Source organism: Pantherophis guttatus, chromosome 14 (assembly GCF_059756535.1).
Source record: "Pantherophis guttatus breed Tessera chromosome 14, ASM5975653v1, whole genome shotgun sequence".
In the NCBI taxonomy this organism is placed as follows: domain Eukaryota; kingdom Metazoa; phylum Chordata; class Lepidosauria; order Squamata; family Colubridae; genus Pantherophis; species Pantherophis guttatus.
The window spans coordinates 3,511,711-3,538,792 of NC_142076.1; the positions used below are offsets into that span (position 1 = coordinate 3,511,711).

The window sequence follows — 27,082 nt, forward strand, 5'->3', positions numbered from 1 at the left end:
CCCTTTTCCTGGCTACCAGCGGGATGGCAAAGGTGGGCCGCCCGGCGGAGGGTGCGGGTCGGGGTCCGTACCGGGCACGGCGCTGCCGCCCTCGAGCGGGAGTCGGTTGTCTCGGTTGGTGCCCACCAGCAGGCAGCCATGCCCGTCGCCGTCGCCCCGCAGCAGGTAGCGCAGCGCCAGGCAGAGCTTGCCGTAGGCGAAGTGCTCGTCGTAGCCAACTAGGACGGCGCGCACGGAAGGGTCCAGCGGGGCGCGCGCGCCGAAGTGGGCGGAGCCGGGCTCGGGGGCGGGGCCGACGCCCAGGTGGGCCACGCCCAGCGCCTCCAGCTCCGCGCTCAGCGCAGGCCCGCCCAGCACGTAAGCGGCGCCGCCCGGCGGGAGCGCGCGGCTGAGGTGGCGCGCGGCGCAGTAGGCGGAGCCGAAGACCTGGCCGGGCTCCGCGGGCGGGAAGCCCAGGCGCCTCAGCTTCTCGGTGTAGGCCTGGCGCGTCCGCGAGGAGTTGTTGGTCACGTAGCAGAGCCGCTTCGCGCCGCCCGATTCTAGCCGGTGCAGCGTCTCGGCCGCGCCGGGCAACGCCGCCTCACCCCGCCACAGCACGCCGTCGCAGTCGAAGAGCACCGCCTCCGTCTGGGAGAGCAGCTGCCGGGCCAGCGCCGCGTCCAGCCGCCGGCACTCTTTCGCCGCCATCGCGTGAGGGCGGATGAGAGGACGGGCGCCGCGCCTCAGCGCTTCACGAGCTCCGCCCGCACCGATTGGCTGGGAAAGATGTGCCGCCCCGCCTCCAGGGTTTCAGCGAAGCCTCCGGAAACCGGGCACTCCGCCGCTCATTGGCTGCCCCGGGGAGAAGCGCGCGTCGGTTGGCCGAGCGGAGAAGGAACCGTCCCGCCCTCACCAGCCCGTTGGCTGTAACGCCGCGCAGGCCCCGCCCCCGCAGGTGAGCAGCCCGCAGCCGTCCTCGTCTTCCCGTTGGCTGAGCGCCTGGCCGGCCGACGAGGCTGCGACAAGGCTCGCGCGAGCCCGCCTCCCCGCGGCGCCGGCCCGTTGTTATGACGACACGGCCGTAAAGCCGCCATCTTGGTGGTTGCGGCGCCTTGCGACATGGAAGCCGCGATGGCAACGGGCGCTGGGCCGGCGGGGCTTACGGCAGCTGGGCCACGGGGACGCGAGGGCGCTGCTGAGGCGGCGGCGGCGGTGACGGGCGGCCTCCCTCAGTCTCCCGCCGCCGCCGCCTTCCTTAGCCTCCCGACGCCTTTCGAGGAAGAAGGTACTGCCGCCCAGAGGAAGGCGGGGGAGGGGCCGCTCCGTTTCAGGGCCTTCCGGGAGAAGCGGCGCCTCCTCTTCGCCGCGGGGACAGGCCTGCCCTCTGAGGGGCCAAAGGCGACGCGGCTGCGGCTCCCGCCCACGCCACGAGACCGGATCGAAGCCCAGCTCTCTCCGTCTCTATACGGAACCTTCGGGGGGGAGGGAGGGAGGGAGAGGGAATGTCGAGCTGGGAGAGTTTCTCGGCGCTCTCTGCGGGGACCTACCTCGCAAGGGTGTTGTGGGGATGGAAGGAGGGAGCGCAGACAGACGGGCCCCTCCCTGGGAATAGGGGACCGTGGCTCTTCTCTGGGGTGGGGGAGAGGCTTCCAGGGCAGGTAGGGAGGGATCTTCTGCTGAGGGCTTCCCTGCCTTTGAGCGTGGCCCCCCCACCCGGGTGCAGGTGCCAGGAAGGGACCTTGGAGCAGTGGTGAAATCCAAATTTTTTTACTACCGGTTCTGTAGGCGTGGCTTGGTGGGCTTGGCTTGATGGGCATGGCAGGATACTGCAAAATCCCCATTCCCTCCCCACTCCTGGGGGAAGGATATTGCAAAATACCCATTCCCTCCCAATTCCAGGGGGAAGGATATTGCAAAATCTCCATTCTCACCGCATTCCTGGGACCAGCCAGAGGTGGTGTTTGCCAGTTCTCCGAACTACTCAAAGTTTCCACTACCAGTTCTCCAGAACCTGTCAGAACCTGCTGGATTTCATCCCTGCCTTGGAGGTCATCTAGTCCAACCCCCTGCTCGGGCAGGAGAGCTGTACTGGTTCTGATAGGTGGCTGTCCAGGTGGAGGAGTGGCAGGGTGCTCTTCCAATGCTTTCTGGGGCTGTATAGTGGTGGCTGGCAAAGGAGCCTTTCTCCGGCATCCCTTTGTGGAGACGGAATCCCAGCCTGGCCGTAGCTGTGCCTGTGCCAGGTTTTCTGATTGTTCAGGCAGGATCTTGATCTGGTCTTAAAAAGGATGCTCTTTAAGAGGTATTAACTCCCATGGTTTGCTTTGGAATGAGTGACAATTGTTTAAACGGCTGCTACCGTTTTATTATCCCAAGCCTGTAAATACTACTGTTGGAATGAATACAGTTGTTGCTGTGATCGGTTATTTGGGAATCTCCTTTTCACGCTGTCCTAAAAGTGTGACGGGGTCCTTAATTTTCTTGCCTTCTAGATGAAGATGACAGGCACAAATGTGGTCGTTGCCAATCCGAGTTCACTTCTTTGGAAGAATTTGTACAGCACAAGTTGCAGAAGCTTTGCCAGAGACCTCAGGATGCAACCGCAGCAGCAGCAACCCCGGCAAGTTTCTCAAGGCAGCATCTACGCTCTGCTTGCCAGACATGTGATCTTGCTGGGAACCAGGCTGGGGGGTTGCAAGCTGGATAAATAGTAGCTTTTGTAGGCTCAGATGGGTAATATTTGCAAAATGCATCACCTCATCCTTAGGAGAAATATTAGCATAAGACATTATGGGAGATGCTGTTTTTACCACTTCCAACCTTGTAAATTTTATTTAAAAAATATTTTGGAACATCCCTACCACAAGAGGTATTTTCATATTAAAGCTCCATTTGTTCCATCAGGTGATTTCGTCAGTTGAAGCACCTATAACTGTAGCTCATATAGTTGTTGAAGCAGCTCCAATAACAGAAGAAATCGACAATGTACCTGAAATTGTAGGTAGGTCCACCAGCCACTTAAAGTTATTTTAGGCAATCAGTAAGCCTACTGCAAGAGTTTAAGGGGGAGGAGTATAACAGAGTAAGAGTGAGTGCTTTTCATGCAGAAGATCCCAGATTCAGTTCCTGGCATCTCCAATATTAGGAAGAAATCCTCTTGAAATGGTGCTGCTGTCAATCAGTGCTGGCAGTAATGGATTAAAAGATAAATGGTATGGTGCCATGTACAGCAATTTGTGCGACTCAGTACTTTTCCATTATTTTGAATAAATGTAACCATCAAAAGTCAGGTCCTCTGAAGGTTAAATAAAAACATGCTCTTCCCATAAAGTGCAGAGAAAATGTCATGCTACAAATTATTAAGATAAATAATATCTTAAAGTTCTATCAATCTATATTGATCTACGTTTATCGGGAACCCAGGAGAGAGAAGAAAAAATGATTATTTTTTCCCTGAAGAAAAATAAAGATTTAAAGCTTTTTAATTCAGAAAAGGTGTGACAGAACATTCTTAGACCGGTTTGTGATTAAAGTGGAATGAATGGGTCGGAGTCATGCAGGTACTTTCCTCCTCCTAAAATTTGAGCATTGAAGTGCAAGTGGTTGCTGGAATAGAATAAACAAAATGCTTTTGAGAATACAGAATAATGTCTGATTGTTAAATGAGTTGAAATGTATTGGTAGATTCACAGAAGGTTATTTGTCTACTCATAATATGTTTTGATGTGATCCAGAGTAAATTCATACGATGTGATCCAGAGTAAATTCATATGCATGGAAGTGCTTTCTCTACTGACAGAACCTTTCCTGTTCTGCCAAGGCCTACAGAGGGATTTGCTTTAGTCTGAATTTAATGGCAGAAACCACTCCATCATGAGGGCCTGTCCAATATGGCCACCCAAAAAGTTCCAATAGCTGGTTATGGAACATGATCTTCTATAAAGAATCTAACTGGCTTTGGGCCTCTTTGCAGGTAGTGGGCAAATCAAGGAGGTTGTTGTAGGTGAAGATCACGTCTTTGAAAGCCCCAACAGCCACAGTGATGAAGACGGTGGACTTACTCAGAGTAATCCAGGAGGCCCAGAGGAAGGTGCTTCTCTGGAACTTATCAAAGTTAAACTGCTGGTTAATAAGGAAGGTCGTTACGTCTGCGAACTGTGCCACAAGACATTTAAGACGGTATGTTAAGGATTTTAGCAATGCTCATGGTACTATTAGATAAGTGATAAAGAAGATGATGCTATTGAGACACAACAATTCTTGCCTCTGGGTAAGAAAAGGCAGCAGCTTTATAGTTTGAAGCGTCATGTTCTTAAAACTAGCTCTATATCTGGCAGCACCACAAACACCACTTTGTATCCTTTGGTTCCAGGCCAGCATTCTCAAGGCTCACATGATCACTCACAGCAGCAGGAAGGACTATGAGTGCAAGTTATGCGGGGCATCGTTCAGGACCAAGGGCTCGCTGATCCGACACCATCGCCGTCACACAGGTGAAGAGTGGACTTGGTCAGCTGTATGTAGTGACTCAGTTATTAAGCAACTTTCAAAAGTAGGACTAAGAAGAGCACAGGGGAAGACATTGGGGTGAAATGATATTTGAACAGCTAGGATGAGGGATTTGCATAAAAGGATTCCAGGATTAATTCCTGGTGCTTAAGCATTACCTTGTCCTCCATGCTCCTACTGTTGAAAAGCTATATATAGGCCTCACAGCCAATCTATCCTTTTCTGAAAGGTTGGCAGCAGAACCGTCGCCTAGAGACAATGGAGCCACGTTCTTCTACAAAGTAATTTTCCTTTGGTTTCTCTAGATGAGCGTCCTTACAAGTGCAAGAAATGTGGGAAAAGCTTCCGGGAATCGGGAGCCTTGACGCGACATTTGAAATCCTTGACGCCATGCACTGAGAAAATCCGCTTCAATATGAATAAAGAAATAGTTGTCAGTAAAGAGGATGTAGCCTCAGGTCAGTGAAAAATCTCAGGGCCTCCCCTGCTCTTATCCATATGGCTTGCAGGGTGTGTCTGCCTTGCCTTTGGGGGGACAGAATAGATTTATGCAATAATTACATGAATCATATATGCCAAAATTCAGTGGAATATCACTAAATGAGCAAACATTAATTCACAAAAGGAAAACTAACTGATTAGTATAATGCCTGATAGAAAAGGCATGTTATGGTATTCAGGATGAAAGGAGGAGTTAGGGAATTACGACTTGGACATCTACACAGATGAAGTGAACCCTGGCTGTTGGTGGGAAGAGACAACACGTTGGTAGGTCACAGATGAAATAGATCCATTTGGATTGAACGTGTATTCTGAAAACCCCATAAATCTTCTGGATCTTCTGAGTCATTGGTCTCTACACCAGAAATGGACTTGGAGGGTCTGTTTTCTGCCACTTTCCATAATGGGATCCTGAAAGAACCGGCTGTCCTAATCACTCCATTTATGGAAGCAGGCTTTAGGTTCAGGAAGCACGTTGCCAGGGCTTCAGGTGGAGAGATCCTTCTGGATTAGCGAGGCAATAAATAGCACCAAAAAAAAAAAAAAAAGGGAAGGATTTTGATTGGTGCTGGTGACAGAACAGAAATAAGCCCTGGGTCATGCAGAGCACTCTGGAGGACAGCACACATTCAGCAGGGACGGATCTTTATACCACTCTCGTGACCAATGTACTGGGTTGTTTTTGTTAATGTTCTGTGTGAACCCAGAAAATTTGATTTCAGCATGTGCAAGTGTAGAACATGTATTAATTCAGTATCCAGTTATTCAAATTGATGCACAGGCAGGTCAAGGAATGAAGAGACACGGCCCAAAATTAACCCTCGTCAGCCCAACTATAAACTAGTCTCCCATGCTTAGCCAGGCTTTGTGCAGGGTCCTGGCCTGTGGGGGGAATCTCTTGGGATTTACCTTGTCATAGTTCAGGTAGAGTCATACACTGTGGTCAGGATTCTGCCATGAACTTGTGATGAGGCCTTAGCAAGCATTAATCTCTGGTCCCCTAAAGAACAGCACTGGCGTCCCATAAAGTTCATGTGAAAGCATCCTCTGAAGGCTCAGAGGTTGCCTTGTGTGCCTCTGGCAGGGCAGTAGCCCAAGTTAGCCAGAGGGAGCTGCTGAAGTGCTTGGCTTGGCTTCCCTTGAACCCAGCCCCTAGTGGCACTCTTAACTGTATGCTGCTTTTCTTGAAGGGGCCAGTAACTCCAGCAGTGAAGCCATCCCCTCGCTGGCAGCTCCGTCTGTGGAGACCTCCCCTGTAATCCACCTGGTGACAGATGCTAAAGGGAATGTCCTCCATGAAGTCCATGTCCAGATGCAGGAGCTCCCCGTCTCGGAAACCAAGGCATTAGGACAAGAGGTTAGTGCAATCTCTGCTGGGGGGATTGGGGGGGGGAGGAGATGATCTTGTACCACCAGGAGAAGTGATGGAACCTACCGTGGTCAGTACCCCAGAAAGCCCATAATAACTCATTACCTGAGGTTCGTCTTGAGAAGGGTCTGCAGGGCATTTCAAACGTAAGGCAGCCAAACAAAACTCTCAGAGCTCCAGATCTAAGTTAGGAAGGAGAACGACATTTCTAAGGGTTCCTGAAGTCAAAACATGAGAAATGTTGATCAGAAAGAAAGCTTTTGGCACCTTGTAGGATTCTAGGTTAAAGGAAAAAACTTTTTTCTTTCTGCTAAGCTGTCAGCTGTCATCTCACACTTGTGCTTTGCTGCCGTTCAGTGCCAATGGCTGCCATGAATTCTAGGACTGAATGGGAAGGGGGAGGATTCGAGGGAAACAAAACATTCCCTGCATCTCCCCGAGATGCTGCTCCACAGTCAACCAGCTGGGAGCAATGCAGCTGCATGCCAACTCACACTTGGAGTGACGCTGCTAAAAACATCTTTGAATTTGATTGGACATGGGATGGGGTGGGGGCAGCACCAGGAGGTATCTAAGGGAGGGAAAGTTAGACTTGGGGATTTGGGTGTGCAAATTTCAGTTCTGGCTTTGCATGACTGTATTTCACTTGACCTCTAGTAAATGATACCTTTCTCAGCCAATGGAGTTAAGGATGGTTCTTTCTTAGAGGTTGACGTTGGCAGTCATTGTTGCTGCACCCTTATTTCCTTTAGTCATCCAATCTTGAGGAGCTGTCCCCTGACCAGGAGGACAATGAGAACTTACTACGAGAAGCCATGAGGAATTCTGGGATTGTGATCGAGCGAGTTTCCATAGAGGAGGGTGCTAAATCAGATGAAAATGGCATTGCTGGAGCTGCTGAGGATTTAAAGAACAAAGAGGTGGAAACACCTGAGAAATTGTGCGAAGAGCAATATGTGGAAATTGAGCACATAGAAGCTGTAAGTTCCTCCTTATTAATTTAAATGCCGCCTGCTTGGTTTGCTGCCGAAAGTGTCTTTCATAGTCTGTGCTGTGTTGTGGTACGGCTGCATATGAGAACGGGACTCTTGAGCTTGCTTTAACTTTCTCTTGTAATCTTCTCACAATGTTGATTCAAGACTTCTCTCGATCAAATGCGCAAGTAATTTATGCTGGGCTCCCTTTGTTTCATAGCCAGTTCCTGAAGCGACCCATGAATGTAAGCGACACGCGTGCCCTTATTGCAGCGAAACCTTCAGGGAGCAGAGTAGTCTCGACCTCCATATCAGTGGACATCTAGGTAAAATGACCTCCTTCTAGGCCTCCTCCTCCAGGGTCCTGCAGGCAAAGTCCTTCCTTGGGTTCCCTAAAGAAAGCATCTTTTTTTTGTAAAAGCTGAAGTTGATGTTAAGACACTTTTAGGCCAGGGGTGTCAAACTCGATTTCATTGAGGGCCACATCAGGGTTATGTTTGATCTTGGAGGGGAGGGGCTGGCTAGGATGGGTGTGCTCAGCTTGACGTCACTCATGTTGGGGGCACCTGTGGTGGCCTGAGCACTCTGCCAACGAAAATGGGCTCGCAAGCTCCATTTTTGGCTGCAATGGCCTCCTGCAACCCTCTGCCAGCAAAAAAAAAAGTGCAGGAGGGCTGAGGGCCAGTCCTTCGCTGTTTCCAGGGCGGCCCTGTGGGCCAGATCTAAGCACCCCACAGGCCGCATCCAGCCCATGGGCGTTGAGTTTGACACCCCTGCTTTAGGCAGTACAGGCAATCCTCAATTTACAGCCATTCATTTAGTGACTGTTCAGAGTTATAATGGCAGTGAAAAATGTGATTGGCCGGTTTTCGCACTTGCGAACATTGCAGTACCCCCATGGTCACATGATCAAAATTTGGATTGCTTGGCAATTGACTCGTATTTATGGTGGTTGCAGTGTCACCGAGTCATGTGACCACCTCTTGCGACCTTGAGCAAAGTCAACAGGGAAGCCAGGTTCACTTGGCAATCATGTGACTAACTTAGCAACGGCAGTGATTCCCTTAACATCTGGGGCTAGACTCTCTTAACAAATGTCTCAGTGTCTGAAATTTGGGGCTCAGTTGTGGTTGTAAGTCGAGGACTACCGGTACCTGTATTACAGTTTCAGTACTAATGTTTCTGAGGCACTCTTTACATTGTTTCACAGTTTTCCTAGACCTACCGAGGTTACAATGTAGTACAGGGATCTCCAACCTTGGCAACTTTTAAGACTTGTGGACTTCGACTCCCAGAATTCCTCAGCCAGCGAAGCTTCGCTGGCTGAGGAATTCTGGGAGTCGAAGTCCACAAGTCTTAAAGTTGCCAAGATTGGAGACCCCTAATCTAGTATGCCTACCTGTCCAGGGCAGCATTCCTGATGGATGGTCCTGAGATTCCTCCAGGGAAGGGAGCCTGCGGACCAGCTCATATGGTAAACTTTCATGGTGTCCAACTGAGATCTACTTTCTTATAATTTAAACAGATCCTTTCTTATCCTGTCTTCTGAAACAGCTGAACAATTCAGCTCTGTTTCTACCTGTCAGCTCTTCAGATATTTGAAGACAGTAATGAGCCCCTGCAGTTTGTTTACTCCAGGGTAACTATACACAGTGCTTCCGGTCATTCCCCCCCACTCCCCAAAACTTTTTTTCTTTTCAGCCTCTACCATCTTGCTTGCTGTCTTCTAGATATGCTACAGTTTATTAATTTCCTTCCTAAAATGTGGAGCTTAAAATTGGGTGTACAGATAGTCCTTGACTTACGACCCGGGTGCTCAGTAACCAAAGTTACAACGTCCCCCAAATTCAAAGTTCCAACAGGAGGCAGGGAACTCTGCGGTCACGTGATCACATTTTGGATGGTTGGCAACTCATCTGCATTTACAGCCACTTGCAGCATCCCACAGTTATATGACCACAATTGATTTGCCGGAAACTGGCATTTACTCCCTGCAAATGGATTTGTTTAACAAACACTGCAAAAGTCATAAAATTGGGTTTGGTCACAGGGAGACTCGCTTAATGACTGGCATGACTTGTAATTACACACTCAATGATGGTTATAAGTCAAGGACTTCTTGTACTGTATTCTAAATGGGGTCTAACCAATGCAGAATAAAGAGGAATAATAAGTTCTTTTGATCATGACACTGTCTTTCTGTTGATTCAGCCAATCATATTCTTTCTTTGTGGTTATATCACTTTGTATATTTAGCTTATGATCCACCAAGATCCCAGACCTTTCTCCTTTTTGGTGTCCTTGAAGCCCTTGAAGCTTCTTACCAAGTTTCGGGACTTTGCATTTATTCCTGTTGAAATCCCTATTTCTGGCTTTTTCCCTTTGTGTACTAAATTGTCCAGATGAGTTTTAAGATCCCTGCTTTAATATCCAGATACCTGTCATCCAGATGAAGTTTTGGTAGCTTCTATTGGCGCAAAAAACCTACTTCTTGGAGCAGTTTTAAATCTAGTTGCTGCACAGCCAGGTACCGTGTTTATGTTTAAGCTAAATATGTAGCTGTCTGCTTGGGCTAAGCAGTGATTCATACCTGGGCAGCAATATTTGTGTAGTATCCTCTCAAGATTAATCCAGAGCTTAACATTAGGTGTGGAGGAGTTCCCTCTTCCCCTGCATCCTTTCCCAGGGCTATTGCTGTCACCTGCCTTAGAAGACTGGAGTGTTTCTTTCCTCACTTTAGCACTTAACCTACATGGCCCTTAATCTGCTATTTCCACATGTTTAGAGAAATCAGCCACCCTCAGATAACTGTTCCTTTGTCTTGTCCCAAAGGCATCTGGACTTCCTTTGTTTCCTTGACAATGTTTCGCTTCTCATTTAAAAAGCTTCTTCAATTCTGACTGAATGGTGGAGAATGGAAGGATTTATATTCCTTGCAATCATCTGGTCATTAGCATTCTCTCTGATGGCCTCAACGACTCTCAGAAACAGTCCTAATGACTAGATGACTGCAAGGAATATAAATCCTTCCATTCTCCATCACTCAGTCAGAACTGAAGATGAAAAGCGAAACATCTTCAAGGAAAAACAAAGTCCAGTTGCCTTTTGCAAAAGCACCTTTGGGACAACCATGACTGTCTGGATGACTGAGAATCTTCAGAGACATTCCTTTTTCTTGGTTTGTCAGGAATGTAAATAGTGCAGTCATGCTTGCTTGGCCAGGCCTTTGTGAGCAGGCCTGTAGAAACTCACCTTTAAAGTTGATAACCATCCTGGAACTTCCGTTTGTAACCATTTTATTTGTGTACTATCTCCTTTCATTCCCTCCCCCCCCCCCCCCCAGACTACAAATCTTTTACTTGTGATGAGTGTGGCAAAGAATTCACCAAAGGATACTTGCTGAAAAAGCATCAGGAAGTGCATGTGAACGAACGGCGGTTCCGTTGTGGGGAGTGTGGCAAGCTGTACAAGACAATTGCACATGTGAAGGGGCACAGGCGAGTGCATTCGGACGAGCGGCCGTATCCTTGCCCCAAATGTGGGAAGAGGTACAAGACCAAGGTAGGAGTTTAGTACCTTTGGGGATTCCTGCTTTCTAAGACTTTGTGGGTTTGGGCCTTAACTGTTGCTGTCAATCTTAGATGTTAGTCTGTCTTAGTATTGATAGCCCTGATCAATTGATTTCTACCCCGTTTCCCCCAAAATAAGCCATCCCCTGATAATAAGCCCAATCGGGCTTTTGAACACATGGCAATAAGGCCAAGCGCTTATTTCAGGGTTCAAAAAAATATAAGATAGGGTCTTATTTTCAGGGAAACACAGTATCAGAAAGCAGAAGGGGGAATCTCATGAAAATGGTGGCTTTTTTTGACACTACTCCTATAGTCTGATCAACCCCTCTCCCCACTCAATAAGAAAATTACGGCCATTTCATGATGCTTTGGGTTTTTTAGACATACTTATCTCTCTTTCTGTATCCATCCATCCACCCATCCATCCATAAAAACCCAAATGGTGCTCGGCGATACCTGTTCCAGCAAGATTATTTGCACTTGCTCCTGAAAGATAGGAAGTTTTTGTCCTAAAACTGAATTGCATTTTTACTTTGTAGGGGTTTGGGAGGGAGTATATCGGTTTTGAAAAATCAATTTTGGAAAACTATCTGTTCTGGAATTCAGGATGACTCCCCCAGTCTTCTTTCCTACAGAATGCACAGCAGGTTCATTTCCGAACGCACCTGGATGAAAAGCCATTCGTCTGCCAGTTCTGCAACCAAGGCTTTCGGGAAAAGGGTTCTTTGGTGCGCCACATCCGTCACCACACGGGCGAGAAGCCATTCAAATGTTACAAATGCGGCCGTGGGTTTGCAGAGCACGGCACCCTAAATCGGCACCTGAGGACCAAAGGTGAGATGGAGGATAGTTTGTCTCCAAGACAGGTGTGTGCTCTTACCTCTCTCCTGGCTTCCAGTAGAGAAGCTGGGTTCGTTGCACTTCCGTTTGTCTCAGTCCCCCTGATCTCTTTCAAGTGCTACAGAGCTGCTGCTATGAAGCATTTGAAGCTTCGTTCGTCCCAGGGGAAGGTACGTAAAGAGGCTTTTAAGATGTGGAAAAATCTAGAGCCTTAACACTATGTTAATGCACAATAAAACATTTAGAATGAGAAAAAAGTTAGTTTGCATATATAGCCGTGACCTATGGCACGCATGCTGAAAGTGGCATGCAGAGCCATCTCTGGGCACACGAACCGTTGCCCGTTGCTCTTCCGGGTTCTGGCGTGCCAATCAGCTGGTCTTCATGTGCACGGGAGCGCCGGAAAACGGAAGAGCAGCTGCCTGGTGCGCATGCGCTCGCCGGGAAGATCTTCCAGCTTCTGGTGTGCGCATGCACACTGGCCAGCTGGTCTTTGCACGCGCACCAGAAACCAGAAGACCAGGTGGCCACTCGGTGCCGAAAAGGTTCGCCAACATTGATATATAGCAATGGCATAAATGATGTATGCCTTGGTACACATCGTCCTCGACTTACAAGCATCCATTTAATGGCCGTTTGAAGTTGCAAAAGCACTGAAAAAAGTTATCTATGTCACGTTAATGACTGCTGCAGCATCCCCATGGTCACGTGATCAAAATATGGGTACTTAACAATTGGCATATGTTTGTGCCAGTTGCACTGCCCCGGGGAGATGGGAATCACCGTTTCTAATCTTCCCAGCTGGCTTCCAACAAGTAAAGACAAAGGGAGAAGCCAGGCTCACTTAAGAACCGCATGATTCACTCCACTGCAGTGGTTGCTTAACAACTGTGGCAGAAAAGGTCGTAAAATGAGACACAACTCGCTTAAATGTCTTGCTTATTTTTGGAAATTTTGGATGCCGTTGTGATTATAAATCGAGGACTACCTATATCGAATGACTTAAGGGTCCTGATAATAATAATAAACAACTTTATTACAGTCACAGATCAGCAATATACAAAATTATCACTGTTTACAATAGGGTTAAAAGATATTACTAATAATAAGTAATAACGTCCATAATAATAAAATACATGGTATCAAACAGTAGGGAGAGCGGGTAAGTATGTGTGTAAATATAGATTCTCTAAAAATTGTTAGAGATATCTACAAGAAATTGATATAGTAAACATCTTTAATTCTGTAATCGGATTTTCCTTGTGGTCATTGCAGCTGCACAGAATTTTGCTACTGCACGTGTGATAGCCGGGTTTGAATCCCGAAGGAGATAGTCTACATAAAAATTGCCTGCCCTCCCTGATAATCTCTCTTAATAAGGGGAGAATATGAATTGACCTAAAAACTCTTTAGACAAACTCACAGTGCAATGAAACGTGTGATATCTTCGACTTCTTTACCACATGACTTAAGGGTCAAGTTCAGTGGTGAAATATGAACCGGTTTGCTACCGGTTCACTAGCCATGCATGCGCCAAATGTGCACTGGACATGTGCAGTGTGCACCAGATGCAAGCTGTGCGCGTGCAGTGTGCACCAAGAGGAGGTTTGGGAAGGTAAGTAGAACAGTGCACGGGTGGGGTGTGTGTGTGTGATCAGCTGTGGCGTGCATGGGAAGCTTTTTAAAAACTTTAAAAGCATTTTTTACTACCGGCTCAGGCGAATAGGTAGTAAAAAAATACTTTAAAAAAGTAAAGGCTCTGGCGATCGCATGGCACAGCTGTGATCGTCGGAGCCTCTTTTTTTTTTTTTTACTTTTTTAAAAACATTTTTTACTACCTATTCGCCGGAGCCAGTAGTAAAAAAAATGCTAAAAAAGTGTAAAAAAAAAATGTTCCCACGATCGTACGTCGCTCAGCTAATAGTCGGAAATTATTATTTTTTTTTTACTACCGGATCGGCGAACCAGTAGGAATTTTTATGACCTGTTCGGGCGAACTGGCCTAAACAGGTAGCATTTCACCCCTGGTCCAGTTATTTAGCTGTCTGTTTTCCTCCACCTTCCCCAGGTGGCTGCCTACTTGCCTTGAAAGAAGCTGAAGAAGCAGTGGTGTCAGAGGAGGGCCAATCGGCTGACCATTTGGCCGCAACGGTAATTTCGGAAGACCCCCCAACAGTCCTGGTGGAGTTTTCTTCAGTGGTGGCAGATACGCAGGAATACATAATTGAGGTAAAAACGTCTCACCGGGGAAGGCAGAGCCCTTTGAAAGCAATTAATACCCCAGCACTGGAGGCTAATGTGGGCCAAGAACTATGGAGACCCATCATGCATGCTCCTGGAGAGACCAGGAAGTGCATAAGGGTTGTGGACTGTGGCTGCAGAGGAGCCCTGAGGTGTCTTTGGGTGGCTAAATTGTTGCTGTGCATTCTTTCTTAAAGACAGCTGCTGAAGACCTGGAAACCAGCGAAGCTGCCGAGATCATCGAAGGAACCAGGCACGAGGTGGGTTGCTCTAAGGAGGCTTTCTAACGATCGCAGCGATGACTGTTTTCAGCGCTGCAAGGAGCGAATCCTTCCCCCAAGTGCTAAATCTCCAAGTAACGGGACCTGCGTAGGCAAGCACAGCTTGTAATGGATTTGGCCCTGCCAACTCCAGTGAGGTAATCTCTATCTTAGCTTCTTCATCCACCAGCTCACAGTGGGTCTAGGACAGTGATGGCTAACCTTTTTGCCATCACGTGCCAGGAAGGGGGGGGTGCAGGGGAGGTTTGTGCGCGTGAGTGCCTACACCCATAATTCTAGGTGCCCCGTGCATACACACGCAACCCCTCCCCGCTCCTGGCATGTGATGGCCCAGTAGGCCTGTTTTTCTTTCTCACCTGGCTCCAGATCCTCTCTATGCATCTGGGAATTGGAAAACAGGCTGTTTCAGGCCTCCGAAGGGGTGGGGAAGGCTGTTTTCGCCCTCCCCAGATGCATAGAGAGGATCTGGAGCCAGGTGAGAAAGAAAAACGGGCCTTCCGCACCCCCCACCCAGGCCCTCCGGTGGCAGGAAACAGCCTGTTTCCCTACTTCTGGTGGGCCCAGAAGGCCCGAAAATGCACACGCCAGAGCTGAGCTGGCGTGCCAAGCCACATGGCTCTGCGTGCCACAGGGGGCACGCGTGCCATAGGTTCACCATCATGGGTCTAGGACATCTGCCGCCAGCCACTTTCCTTCAGGGAAATTCCTTTCTGCCCCTAGTTTATTTCAGGAGCCGGCTGAAGCTGGTTGGCCAGTAAATTTTAAAAATTAATAATAATACCTGGAGAGAAAGACGCACATTAAAAGGCTGATCCCAGGATGTTTGCTTTTTTGTTAAGAATTCAAGTCTTAATAAACGTAATAATTTGGGATGAAAAATTAGAAGAGAATCGAGGGGGAAGGGAAAAGGTGAGCGGTTGTTCCTGAAGTGGCTAATATCATCACTCATCCCATCCCCCAGTCCTGGATCTCACACAACGCAGACACACAACGAAGTTTCAAGATTGAAATTTTTGATCCCAAAATTGGATATCCTTCCTTATTTGGCCTGGCTTTCAGAAATGGAATTGCATCTCATTCACTACATTTCAGATTTTGTGGAGCATCTTGGAAAATGAACAACATTAGAGAATAGGAAATTATTTTTGCTCGGAAATCTCTGGTTTCTCCTTTAGTGTGAGGCAAACCTAATAAACCAGATTGTGAGTCTCTAGTTCAGAATTGGCCTGACAGAAATAACGAAACCTTTGTTGATTAGCTACATTTCAGTTGAATATGCTGCTGGGACTGAGGTGGGGCCCCTTTTCTATTTTTGGGGTTGAACACAAGGGGCTTTTGATTGAGCAGTACTGATACCCTGGGAATCAGAAATGTACTGCAAGGAATTCAGCCTTAGAGCCAAAGCTTGTGCATGGACCAGGTTTCCTCCACGGGGAGGATGTTAAACTGCACTAAGTAGCAAGATGCAACTCTGCTCCGAAGTGCTGAATTCTGATTCATTGGGATAAACATCACGTCACGCCTGGACTACTGCAACGCTCTCTACATGGGGCTCCCCTTGAGGAGCACCCAGAGGCTCCAGCTGGTGCAGAATGCGGCCGCGCGGGTGATTCTGGGAGCGACGTGGCGCTCCCACGTAACACCTCTCCTGCGCGAGCTGCATTGGTTCCCGGTGGTCTTCCGGGTGCACTTTAAGGTGTTGGTTCTCATCTTTAAAGCGCTCCATGGCTTAGGGCCAGGATATTTGCGAGACCGCCTGCTGCTACCGATAACCTCCCACCGGCCAATACGCTCTCACAGAGAGGGCCTCTTCAGGGTGCCGTCGGTCAGGCAATGTCGGCTGGCGGCCCCCAGGGGGAGAGCCTTCTCTGTGGGGGCACCCGCCCTGTGGAACGAGCTGCCTCCTGGAATACGATTGATCCCGGACCTCCGGACCTTCCGTAACGCCCTGAAGATGTTTTTATTCCACCAAGCCGGCCTAGCCTAAATGGTTTTTAATTGGGATTTTAAATTTTATGGATTTGGGGGTTTTAAATTGGGAAGCTAATGATTTAATTCTTTTTTAATTATCTTAACTTTTGTATTCGTATGTTTTTTAATTTTGGCTGTTCACCGCCCTGAGTTCCCTCTGGGAGAAGGGCGGTATACAAATTAAATTAATAAATAATAAATTAATAAATAAATGAAAACAAACGTATCTTGCAGATAACTAACAATCTGAACTGGTCTCTCCACACGTCATCCTTAGTGAAGCATGCAAACCAGCATCTGCATTTCCTGCATCAGATGAGGAAAGGACATCTTTCTCCTTCTGTCCTGGCCCCTTTTTACAGAGGCACAATTGAAAGCATTTTAACATGCTGCATCACACTTTGGTTTGATGGCAGCAGTGGCTCAGATAGAAAGTCCATACAGAGAGCAGTGAGGACAGTGGAGATGATTATAGAAAGCTTGCTTCCCATTATTCAGGATACTGCTTATAAGTGCTATGTGCATAGAGCTCAAAGCATTGTTAATCACCCCACACACCCACTTTAGGGTCTGTTTCTGTTGTTCCCCTCTGGGAGGAGGTTTCGAAGTATTTCTAGTAGGACTACCAGATTCTGGAACAGCTTTGTTCCCTATGCCATACATCTGGTACACATGCAAGATTTGTTTTTCTCGCCATGTACAGGCATACATCCGGACTAGACTGTTGTTTCTCTGGGTCATATAATATATGTGGATATATGCATAATTTTGTATTTATTTATTCTGTCATGTTCATGTAGTGTATATTGGAGGTGGAGACCCTTTGAGAGCTATATGCAACAAAATTTCATTTTAATGCATGCCAATTAATGTACATTCAAAGTGACAAAGTTATTCTAAATTCTTTTTTCCCCTCTGCAGGTGGACAGTCATATAATGAAGGTGGTTCAGCAGATCGTAAACCAAGCCAATTCTGGCCATCAGATAATTGTCCAGAATGTCACGGTGGCAGACGATTCAACCATGACGGCAGAGGGCGTGGATCCCGACACGATTGCCATAGCAACTCCAGAGAGCCTGACGGAGCAGGTCGCCATGACCCTGGCTTCAGCAATTGGGGAAGGGGCTGTGCTGACCACGGAGGGCGGTGGGGAGGTGGAGGAAGCCACCGTGACCATGGTGGCATCCGAAGACATTGAAATAATGGAGCACACGGGGGAGTTTGTGATCGCAGCCCACGAGGAAGACGATGACCTAGAAGTCCAGACTGTGATTGTGTAGGGCGCTGGGAGAGGGGAGGGGGGGCTTTTCAAAATGGCAGCGTGGCTGCACCCAGGCCCCAGATAACGTGAAGTTGCCCTAAGAGCCGGTTCGGGTGCTGCTTCTCATGGCATGTTAACTGAGCTCTTGGCCACCTGTTCTGGTCAGGGACCTGACCCTTCTGGACATGGCAGCCTGTTGAAGCCAGGCAGTTGTCGAGTAAAGCACTTTAGAGGAAAAAAAAGTATTGTGTGCAGGGATACTTAATGATGTGGCGGTGAGAGGTTCCAGGTATGGGAGGAAACGTGGCTTGCTTTTCATAGGAAATGTGGGTTTTATCACTTTAGAAAACCAGTGGCTTTAATTTGCATTGCCAGAATACTCAGAAAAGCCCACACTGGACTTTTTTTGCAACCATGTAGCTTTTAATTATCTATTGTCTGATTTAACTTGTAAATATTTTTTTAAACGAATGATTTTTTTACATTACTGTATTATGATGTAATTAAAGGAGAGTGCTGAAGGCTTCAAACGTATTGGTGGTTATTTCTCTCACAGGAATGTCTGTCAGTGTAAGTCAGCAAGAATTGTGCAAGAGGGCAGCTTAGAGGCCTCAAACAGAAATTTAGCCCTCATCATTTAAGGATGGGAGGAACCCAACCATATGCAGGAATCTCCAAACTTGGCGACTTTAAGACATGCTGGCTGAGGAATTCTGGAAGTTGAAGTCCACAAGTCTTAAAGTTGCTAAGTTTGGAGACCCGTCTTACAAGTTTCAAATACCCACATAATGCAGTTCAGAGCTTTGCATAGTTCCAGATACCTGCAGAACTGGCTCTGGAGTGAGATTTCCCGGTAATTTGCAGCAAGAAATGAAATCGATGTAGGCCTCCATTCATTTTACATCACCAAAAATACGTAGTAATAATTATAACAATACAGATAAGCAGCTGCCACATAACACTCCAAGACTTAACAACTGTCCATAAAAAGACAAGTCTGCATAGTGGACATGGCAGTATTTGGAGACAGCGGACCAGAAGACAAAGAACTGGAGAAAATCATAAAATACAAAGACACGCAAATTAAAAAACAGAACAGCTGTGGCAAAGGAGAACAAAGATAGTCCCAATAGTAATTGGCACCTTGGGTGCAATCCCAAAACCTCTGAAGCAACACTTGGAACATGATTGACAAAAGTCCCATCAAGTCAATTGCAAAAGGCAGCTTGGCTCAGAACAGCTTAAATCCTGCAATGAGACCTTTTAACACCATCAAACAACATCTGCTTTTCCCAGGTCCTTGGGAAGTACTCGATAGGTGGATAAAAATGCCAAATCATGTTTAAACATCTGCCTAACTGCAACCAACTACTCTCACCACCACAATAACAATGCATCACCCCCCCCCCCCCCGAGCTTTTTAGCAGGCAAACTAAAAGTGCAAACAATAGCACTCGGTGCTCACATTAACTATCTGATCTGTTAACTCATTTTCCGCTTCTGAATAGTCCTTTAGTTAGAATAAAAATTCATTCTACAGAAGATAAGTTTGTATGGTGCAAACTGTTTTTGCCAGCTCCACGTGTGCAAGGATTCACTTCCTTTTCTTTGCAGGAGTTGTCAGAGGTGTCACAATTTCTGCCAGATTGGCCCACACACCTTTGGAGTAGATGTTTCTATAGCCTTCCTGCCTGCTGTATGGCTCCGAGCATGAGGGCGTATATCTTGCTGATTTCAACCATTCGTTGGTTGTCTGGTTGGTCAGTACAAGGTACAGGATGAAGCAGAAATAGGAGCCCAGAATGACCAACAGAAGGATGACGAAGCCCAGCATGAATACAATTCTAGGAAAGGTCAGGAAAAGTTGCTGTGAAGAGAAGGGGAAAGGGGTTAAAATCCAGGTGCTCAGGATCTCCAGGTCCCCTCCTATCCTGTAATTCTGGCAATACCACTTGCAAAATCAGAGTTGGAAGAGACCTCAGAGGTCATGTAGCCTAGCTTTCTGCTGAAGCAGTTTGGTGATATGGCTATCTCCTGTGAAGAAACGCCACACAATTACTGGTTCTACTGGTGGAGAGCTCTTACGACAGAACTGCCCTCAAGATTGTATTGACGGTGATTAAAAAGTAAGCAAAACCATTTACGACTAATTCCCACAACACTGTCAAACTACTAAGACTGTATTACTATTATTTTTCTCATCCTTCCTATTACCTGTCTCCTTTTCTACTTATGACTATAACCGTGTGCTTGAATCTTTACAATTTATATAGTTTTATTTAGCCTCCTAGTATGATTTTGATTGATACCACCAGTACGCTGATGACACCCAGCTGTACATCTCCACCCCAGGCCACCCCAACGATGCCCTTGAAGTGATGTCCCAGTGCCTGGAGGCTGTGCGGATCTGGATGGGGAGGAACAGGCTCAGGCTCAACCCTTCCAAGACTGAGTAGCTGTGGTTCCCGGCATCCCGATATAGTCAGTTGACTCCATCACTGACTATTGGGGGTGAGTCTTTGGCCCCCACAGAGAGGGCTCGCAATCTGGGAGTCCTCCTGGATAGGCAGCTGTCCTTGGAGGAACATCTGACGGCTGTAACCAGGGGGACCTTTTGTCAGGTTCGCCTGATTCGCCAGTTGCGGCCCTTTCTTGATCGGGATTCCTTGTGCACAGTCACTCACGCCCTCGTCACCTCTCGCCTTGACTACTGCAATGCTCTCTACATGGGGCTCCCCTTGAGGAGCACCCGGGGGCTCCAACTGGTCCAGAACGCAGCAGCGCGGGTAGTGACGGGAGCAGCATGGCGCTCCCATGTAACACCGCTCCTGCGCGAGCTGCACTGGCTCCCAGTGGTCTTCCGGGTGCGCTTCAAGGTGTTGGTTATCACCTTTAAAGCGCTCCATGGCATAGGGCCTAGCTATCTTCGAGACCGCCTGCTGCCACCGACGACCTCCCATCGACCCGTGCGCTCCCACAGAGAGGGCCTCCTCGGGGTGCCATCAGCCAAACAGTGCAGGCTGGTGACCCCCAGGGGGAGGGCCTTCTCTGTGGGGGCGCCTACCCTCTGGAATCAATTGCCTCCAGAGATAAGGAGAATCCAAGACCTCAGTGCCTTCCGCCGTGCCCTTAGAACCTTCCTTTTCCAGCAAGCCGGGCTGGCCTAATTTTTTAAGTGTTTTTAAGTGTTTTGTTTATTGTTTTTAATTAATGGGGCCAAATTTATATATATATAATTTAACTGTATTTTATATTTGTACTTGATGTTTTTACTTGGCTGTTCACCGCCCTGAGTCCCCCATGTGGAAAATGCACAAGTCAGCAGTTAGTCAATATTTACCTGAATCAGGAAGAAGGTATCAACTGGATGCTCTTGACCTTGGTCATCAGTATAATGTCCCCATGTAAGATTTGACAAAAGAACCACCTGGATGAGAAAGCCGGCCGTTACAGCTGCAATAGAAGCAGCCATGGAGGTCAAAGTCAGCAGGTAGCAAAGGAAGAACCGGATGTTGAAGGCTCCAATGCAGTTGTTGACCCAAACACAGTGGTGATCAAAACGATGTATGCAGCCACGGCACACGCCTGAGCAGAAAACGGAGGAGGGTCAAAATGTTAAGAAATCACAACGAAGTTGAAAGTCAAACAAGGCAGCATTTCGATCTATGGCAGGAGTGTCAAACTCAAGGCCCGCAGGCTGGATCCACCCTGCAGGATGCTTAGATCTGGCCTACGGGGCCACCCTGGAAGCAGTGAGGGACCGGCCTGTGGTGCCTCTAAAAACGGAGTTCAGGAGGGCTGCGCGTGGCCCTCCCGAGCTCCGTTTTCACTGGCAGAGGGCTGCAGGAGGCCGTCAACAGGCGGAAACGGAGCTTGGGAGCCCGTTTTAGCTGGCAGAGCTCTTGGCCCACCACAGATGCCCCCGACACGAGTGACGTTGAGCTAGCCATGCCCCCCCTGACCCGCCCCCCCCGAGGTCAAACACCACCCTGAGGCGGCCCTCAATGAAATTGAGTTTGACACCCCTGATCTATGGGCAATAGTGAAGAAGGTTTGCATTGGTCAACGAGGAAAAACTTGGCATATCAAACTGCATTGATTTTTCATAACTGCAAAGATTTAATCGGCTCTCCTCTTTTCTGAATATGTTTTCCCAGTTTTATAAGAAAAGAGATTTAATAGCGAGTTAAAGAATACTTTGCAGTGGAAATGAATTAATTACTGTAAATACTATAGTAAATACCCTCACTTAAAACCTGTCCGTTTAGTGACTGTTACAACAGCACTGAAAGAAAGGGACTTATGTCCATTTTGCACACCACCGTTGCAACATCCTTATGGTCACGTGATCAAAATTCAGGCGCTTGGCAACCGGCTCATATTTACGATGGTTGCAGTGCCCCAAGGTCATGTGATCCTCTTTTGTGACCTTCTGACAAGCAACGTCCACGGGGAAGCCAGATTTACTTAACAACCGTGTTATTAACTTAACTGAACTGATTCTCTTAACAACTGCAGCAAGAAAAGTAGAATGGGGCAAAACTCACTTAACTTTCTCACTTAGCAACAGAAATTTGGGGCTCAATTGTGGTCGTAAGTCGAGGACTACCTGGACTACACTTCTTTCCATACAATCCCATTCTACATTAAAGCCAGTAATACAAAGTTCATTTGGCAGCACAGATTTAAAACCTGATTTAGAGGATCTGCACAGATGCAAAAGGGTAACAAGTCAGAATATATGAGCTGTGGGGTGACGCTTTCCTGAAGAAGGTTTCTGATCCTTCAAGTTAGCCCCTCCATCCCCTCCCCTCCCCTCTCCTCCCACTGGACTTTTGGGCAGGGTCCATTCCAGGTGGTCTTTTCTGGGCAAAAGTTCCTGATGTCTATCAAGCTGTTGTTAAAACAAAAACAAAAACAACAAAAAAAAAGAATCTGACAAAATGTTGACCCAGCCTCCCAGGTAGCAGAGGAAGCAATGGCTGTAGGGCACATTTTCTATGGGAAAGGATGCTCTCGCGAGACAGAGTTCCTTTGCTTTGGAGACAAGGCAGCTTCCCCACTAATCTCACGCTAAATCAGGGGTGTCAAACTCAAGGCCCGGGGGCCTGGTGCTTAAATCTGGCCTGCAGGGCCGGCCTGGAACTAGCAAAGGACCAGGCTGCAGTGCCTCTGCCGGCCAAAATGGTCCGCCGGGGAGGTGGGCGTTTGCGGACCCCGTGCAGCCCATTTTCGGCCTCCACGGCCTCCAGCAGCACTCTGCCAGCCAAAAAGGTTTTTGGTCGGCAGAGTGCTTCTGGAGGCCGGGGAGTACGGTGGAAAGAAAGAAGGGAAAAAGCACATCTTGAGCCTGTGTCAAACACCCACCCTGTCCACGCCCACCATGACTACGGCCACCCCCCAGCCCCAGCCCTCCGAGGTCAAACATAACCCTGATATGGCCCCCAATGAAATAAAGAGGTTGACACCCTTGCTCTAAATTATGGCAGGGCCCAGATCAGAAGCTCTGAAGCAGATCGTAATGCATAAACTGGCTTGCCAGGGAGAAATGCTAAACCGAGACTCTTACCGCAGTGCCTGGATCTGGCTGGTTTTCTCACTGCGCAGGTAGGGCATTCAGCATCTTGTTGAAACATCAGACCGTCGTATGCGTATGCATGAAGGAAGAGAAGCTGGTTGGATTTGGTGATGATGCCTTGTGGGGAAAAAGCAAAGATTCTTACTAGCAGGATGACGAGGGCTGCAATGTCTCTGCTGTTGAGAGATTTCCTTCCCGTCTCATGCCTGAAGTACCATCAAGTTATTCAAGTTAATCTGGAGAGTTCAGATTAGAGATACCCTAGAGCAGTGATGGCTAACCATTCCAAAAGCAGGGGGAGCACAAGGTGGTGTTGTGCACGTGCCCCTACACCCATAATTCAATGCCCCCTCGCACATGTGCATGCGCACCCCCTGCTTTTGGCACACAACGGCAAAAAGGTTACCGGTGGGCCCAGTAGGACCATTTTTCGCCCTCCCCAGGCTCCAGAGGCTTTCTTGGAGCCTGGGGAGGGCAAAAACAGCCTCTCCCTCCCCCTTCCGGAGGTCGGAAATGACCATTTCCCAACTTCCAGTGGGCCTGGAAGGCCTGAATATCAGCTGGCCAGTGCATGCATGCACGCTGGAGCTGAACTAGGGCAACACTCGCGTGCCCACAGATATGGCTCCGCATGTCACCTGTGTCACGCATGCCATAGGTTCGCCATCACGGCCCTAGAGATAAAAATCCACTGTTTTCCTCTGAAGCAAATTTTTCCTGCTCTGTACTATAAGAAATGTCTGTGGGCTGCTCCTCACATCCCTTAAGTGTAGCAGAGATATGGCCAATGAACTGCTTTTATGCATCATGCCTCCATCTGATTCACTTAACAACTGTAGCAAGAAAGGTCATAAAATGGAGCAAAATTCATTTAACAAATGTCTTAGCAACAGAAATCCTGGGCTGAATTGTGGTCGTAGGTCAAGAGCTACCTGTATAGCAGCAATCGGGCCACTTAAAGACATACATGGGGTAAGACTCCAAGCGGTATTCAACCCTTAAGGTTAAGGTTCTACTGGTGTGGAAAGAGAACAAGCTTTCCCCCAAACCATTGCTTGCTCAGTGCACAGCCAGCCAGCAGGCAGTGGGGCATCATCCACCGCCCAGGAGAGTGCCAGTATCCAAGAGCTGAGATTGCAAGGAAAAGGGCCTCACCTGGGTTACTTCTGGAGCAGAGGATGAAGAAAGCTGCATTCACAGCCAACAGGACGTAAGGGAGGAGGAGGAGGAGCCTGCTGAACTGCAGCTCTTGGCAGTAGCTGAACACCTCCCAGGTATACTCGCCATAAACCAGCCCTTCCAAAATCAAGTGCAGGACCACAAAGAATGAATTTCTGCAGCAAGGAGAGAATGAGATGCATTTCTTCTCCCCACTTTTAAGGGAAAGGGAACTGCTTCTGACCTGAGATTGCCCATCGGGCCTCAAAACTTGTTCTATGGTTTACAATCCTAACTCGGAATTCAATACAGACAGCTTAGGTCAGTGTTTCCCAATGTAGCCATTTTAAGATGTCTGGACTTCAACTCCCAAAATACCCCAGCCAGCAAGGCCTTAGGTGAATTCACCTCCCCTGGCAGCTGCATTTGCACAGCAAGGCCAAGGCAGGTTCCGCTTTTTGTAGATTTAGAGTGGCGTATTTATTAATTTCTTTGGCTTGTATCCTTTCCAAAGACCATCCCCTTAAAAGCATCCAAATGTAGGAACTTCTGCTGAGACTGGGTGTCCCAAAGAATTAGAAGGTGAGCTAGGACCACAGAACGACTGCCATTTTGCTGTAGGCTAAGAAGCTTGGTGGAGAAGGGCCTCTCTTGTTCCATAGCTGCTCTGGGTGCTACAAACAGGAGGCTGGGAGGGTCTAGGAGCTCCTGAGGGGATGCTGAATGAAGCCTGTACGTGCCAGGCTTCTTGCTAATGCAGAAGCAATTTCTTTTCAACAACTCAAAGATCCCGAAGAAAACGTCCAACAGACCTCATCCCAAACAAAATGTAAAGATCAACATGATACCACAAAATTGTAGGCAACATAAAACTAGGAGGTGAGTATGTAGAAGGAACGATGCATGTTTGAACAACACGGGAAGTTATTTTACCAAGCTAGGATGTTCCAAGGGCCCATTAATGCCAATATTCACAAACGCCAGAGAATGGAGCCAATAAAGAAACAGACGGCAATACCGGGAATGGAAGAGTCCATGAATGGCCTTCTGAGCTGCTCTATGAACTGGAGCTGGAATTACATAGGAGAACACCTGCATCAAAGGAGAAAAAGGCAACAAAATTATTTTTAAAAAGGAAAGGTGGGGAGCACAGATAAACTCACTCACAAAACCTGCAAGGTCATTGCTCCAGGAACTGAAGGCGGGAGCCTCTAGCAAACTGCCAAATGTCAGCCTCGATGCTAACCTTCAGGTTGTTAGTTGTCAATCAGCAATTAGAGGCCCTAAGATGGAAAGGGTCATTGCTGAATCAACCTTCCACATCTTTAGAAAAGGAAGGACAACAGGGAACCATGATCTTATCAACAAGGAGAGACTGCCACTACCCCACAGTTCTTCCACGATAGTTTGTTTAAATTAGGATCCGATGTCAAATGATGTCATTTACTGAAACAGCATCTCCCAAGAGACCCATAGAGTTCCCATCCTAATAATATTCTTGACATTTAGACAGCACTGGTCATTCTTGTTGGTAATTTCTGGCAGTGCTTGGATAGGTAAAGGGTAGCCAACCTGATTCAACTTGATCTAGCAGCAATTTTCAGTATCATCAGCTTTTGGATTATCTGCAAGGGTTGAGAATGGGGTTCATGGGGTTTTCCCTTTTCTGTGGATAGATCTAGCTGGAGATGATAGGTGGGAGAAGAAACCAAGAGACTCCTCTTATGTTGGGTACCACAAGGCTCAAAGCTCTCATCCCTCGTTCAACATCCACGAGGCCACTGGGTGAGGCCATTGATTTGTGAGATGCATGATACTCAGATGTGCATTTTAGCCACAGGTTGGCCAGGTGATGCTATCAAGATATTGTCCCAGTGTTTGAAGGCTGAATTAGTCTATATGGGGAGAAACAGCCTTAGAAAACAAGTCCTCTCTCTCTATTCTTTAAAATACTGTCCCTCCTGAGATTTGCAGGGACCTCCTCCTGCCCCTTTTCAAACAAGCCTTTGAGACTTGGCTGTATCCCCAGGCCTTGGGTTAGAGCCAGTGACGGATCCATTGTATGGTATTGTTTTAAAATGGTTTCTCCCCTGGCTTTGTGATTTCATTTGTGATTTCATACCGTAGTATTTATTGTTGTACTTTGTAAGCTGTCCAAAGTTGAAACAGATTGGAGCAGCCTGTAAATTTCATAAATCAGTAAGTTCATTTCAGGAAATGACATACAAAGAAGCATTTCCATCTTCTTCCACAAAAGGGGCTGATGTCCAAGCTAAAAGAAATGATTCTGGGAACTTTGCTTTTACACCTTACTAGAGCAGGGGCTGCAAATGAAGGATGGGATGGAGGTTGACCTACAAAATGCTGGGAGGAGGAGCAGCTATAACACTGGGCCTTCCTTTCTTTCTCCCCCAAGGGAAAATTAACCATCCAAAGGCAAGTATGATGGGTGGTGTAGAAATTTGATAAATAAAAATAAGTGACTGGACTGGGGTCCAAGCTAGATGCGTGGAGATCGGTACTGGGGGGAGGGGGGAGCAGAAACTGGCACACAGCTGGATGCTCCTTACTTGAGTTGTGCCCCTGATGAGCCTCCAAGAGAAGCTTTGCTCCCGTCGGGAGGAGACACAGACCGCCACACTGAGCAGCACCAGGCCGAGATACAGGCCAAAGAGGATCACGAAGTCCATCTTGCCCTGCAAAATTCATACACGCCTTAGCAGGTTGTGGCCCACAGCCTGACTTTGGGCCCAAGGCAACCCACGGGCATGGCTTCCACATCTGCGTCCCTGGGGAGTAGGTCATCAGGGCTCTGTCTGGGCACACCCACAGAGGGGGGGTGGGAGC

General features: G+C 47.9%; 4 protein-coding genes across 7 annotated transcripts in view; 1 reads left to right on the forward strand and 3 right to left on the reverse strand.

The window, feature by feature from the left end:
* Positions 1-763, reverse strand: part of PGP (phosphoglycolate phosphatase) — a 4,473-nt gene extending 3,710 nt beyond the window's left edge. The window contains exon 1 of the mRNA XM_034420577.3: positions 72-763. Within this exon, the coding sequence (XP_034276468.2) occupies positions 72-687 (616 nt within the window). The 5' untranslated portion in view covers positions 688-763. The remainder of the gene's footprint in view (positions 1-71) is intronic.
* LOC117667384 (hexosaminidase D-like) overlaps positions 1-27,082 on the reverse strand; it is a 256,224-nt gene that overhangs the window by 87,181 nt on the left and 141,961 nt on the right. The gene's annotated exons all lie outside the window — the stretch shown is intronic.
* E4F1 (E4F transcription factor 1) lies at positions 356-18,029 on the forward strand. 3 transcript variants are annotated; one of them, XM_087878427.1, is made up of 14 exons: positions 925-1,264; positions 2,472-2,599; positions 2,884-2,980; positions 3,953-4,158; positions 4,352-4,472; positions 4,794-4,946; positions 6,180-6,346; positions 7,111-7,338; positions 7,553-7,658; positions 10,676-10,893; positions 11,540-11,738; positions 13,813-13,973; positions 14,183-14,245; positions 17,159-18,029. In XM_087878427.1, exons 1-14 carry the CDS (start codon positions 1,099-1,101, stop codon positions 17,516-17,518), a joined length of 2,373 nt encoding a protein of 790 aa, XP_087734553.1. In that variant the 5' UTR covers positions 925-1,098; the 3' UTR covers positions 17,519-18,029. The 3 variants fall into 3 exon arrangements, with proteins under 3 accessions (XP_087734555.1, XP_087734553.1, XP_087734554.1); XM_087878429.1 differs by lacking the exon at positions 2,884-2,980 and having other exon boundaries at positions 356-934; positions 2,472-2,603; positions 3,957-4,158; XM_087878428.1 differs by lacking the exon at positions 2,884-2,980 and having other exon boundaries at positions 1,061-1,264; positions 2,472-2,603; positions 3,957-4,158.
* ZDHHC4 (zDHHC palmitoyltransferase 4) overlaps positions 17,901-27,082 on the reverse strand; it is a 10,383-nt gene continuing 1,201 nt past the window's right edge. For both annotated transcript variants that reach the window (XM_034420575.2, XM_034420576.3), the window contains exons 2-7: positions 26,806-26,931; positions 25,254-25,327; positions 24,233-24,411; positions 23,069-23,194; positions 20,840-21,084; positions 17,901-19,366 (exon numbers count right to left, since the gene is read on the reverse strand). In XM_034420575.2, coding sequence (XP_034276466.1) covers positions 19,094-19,366; positions 20,840-21,084; positions 23,069-23,194; positions 24,233-24,411; positions 25,254-25,327; positions 26,806-26,925 — 1,017 coding nt within the window. In that variant the 5' untranslated portion in view covers positions 26,926-26,931 and the 3' untranslated portion in view covers positions 17,901-19,093. The remainder of the gene's footprint in view (positions 19,367-20,839; positions 21,085-23,068; positions 23,195-24,232; positions 24,412-25,253; positions 25,328-26,805; positions 26,932-27,082) is intronic.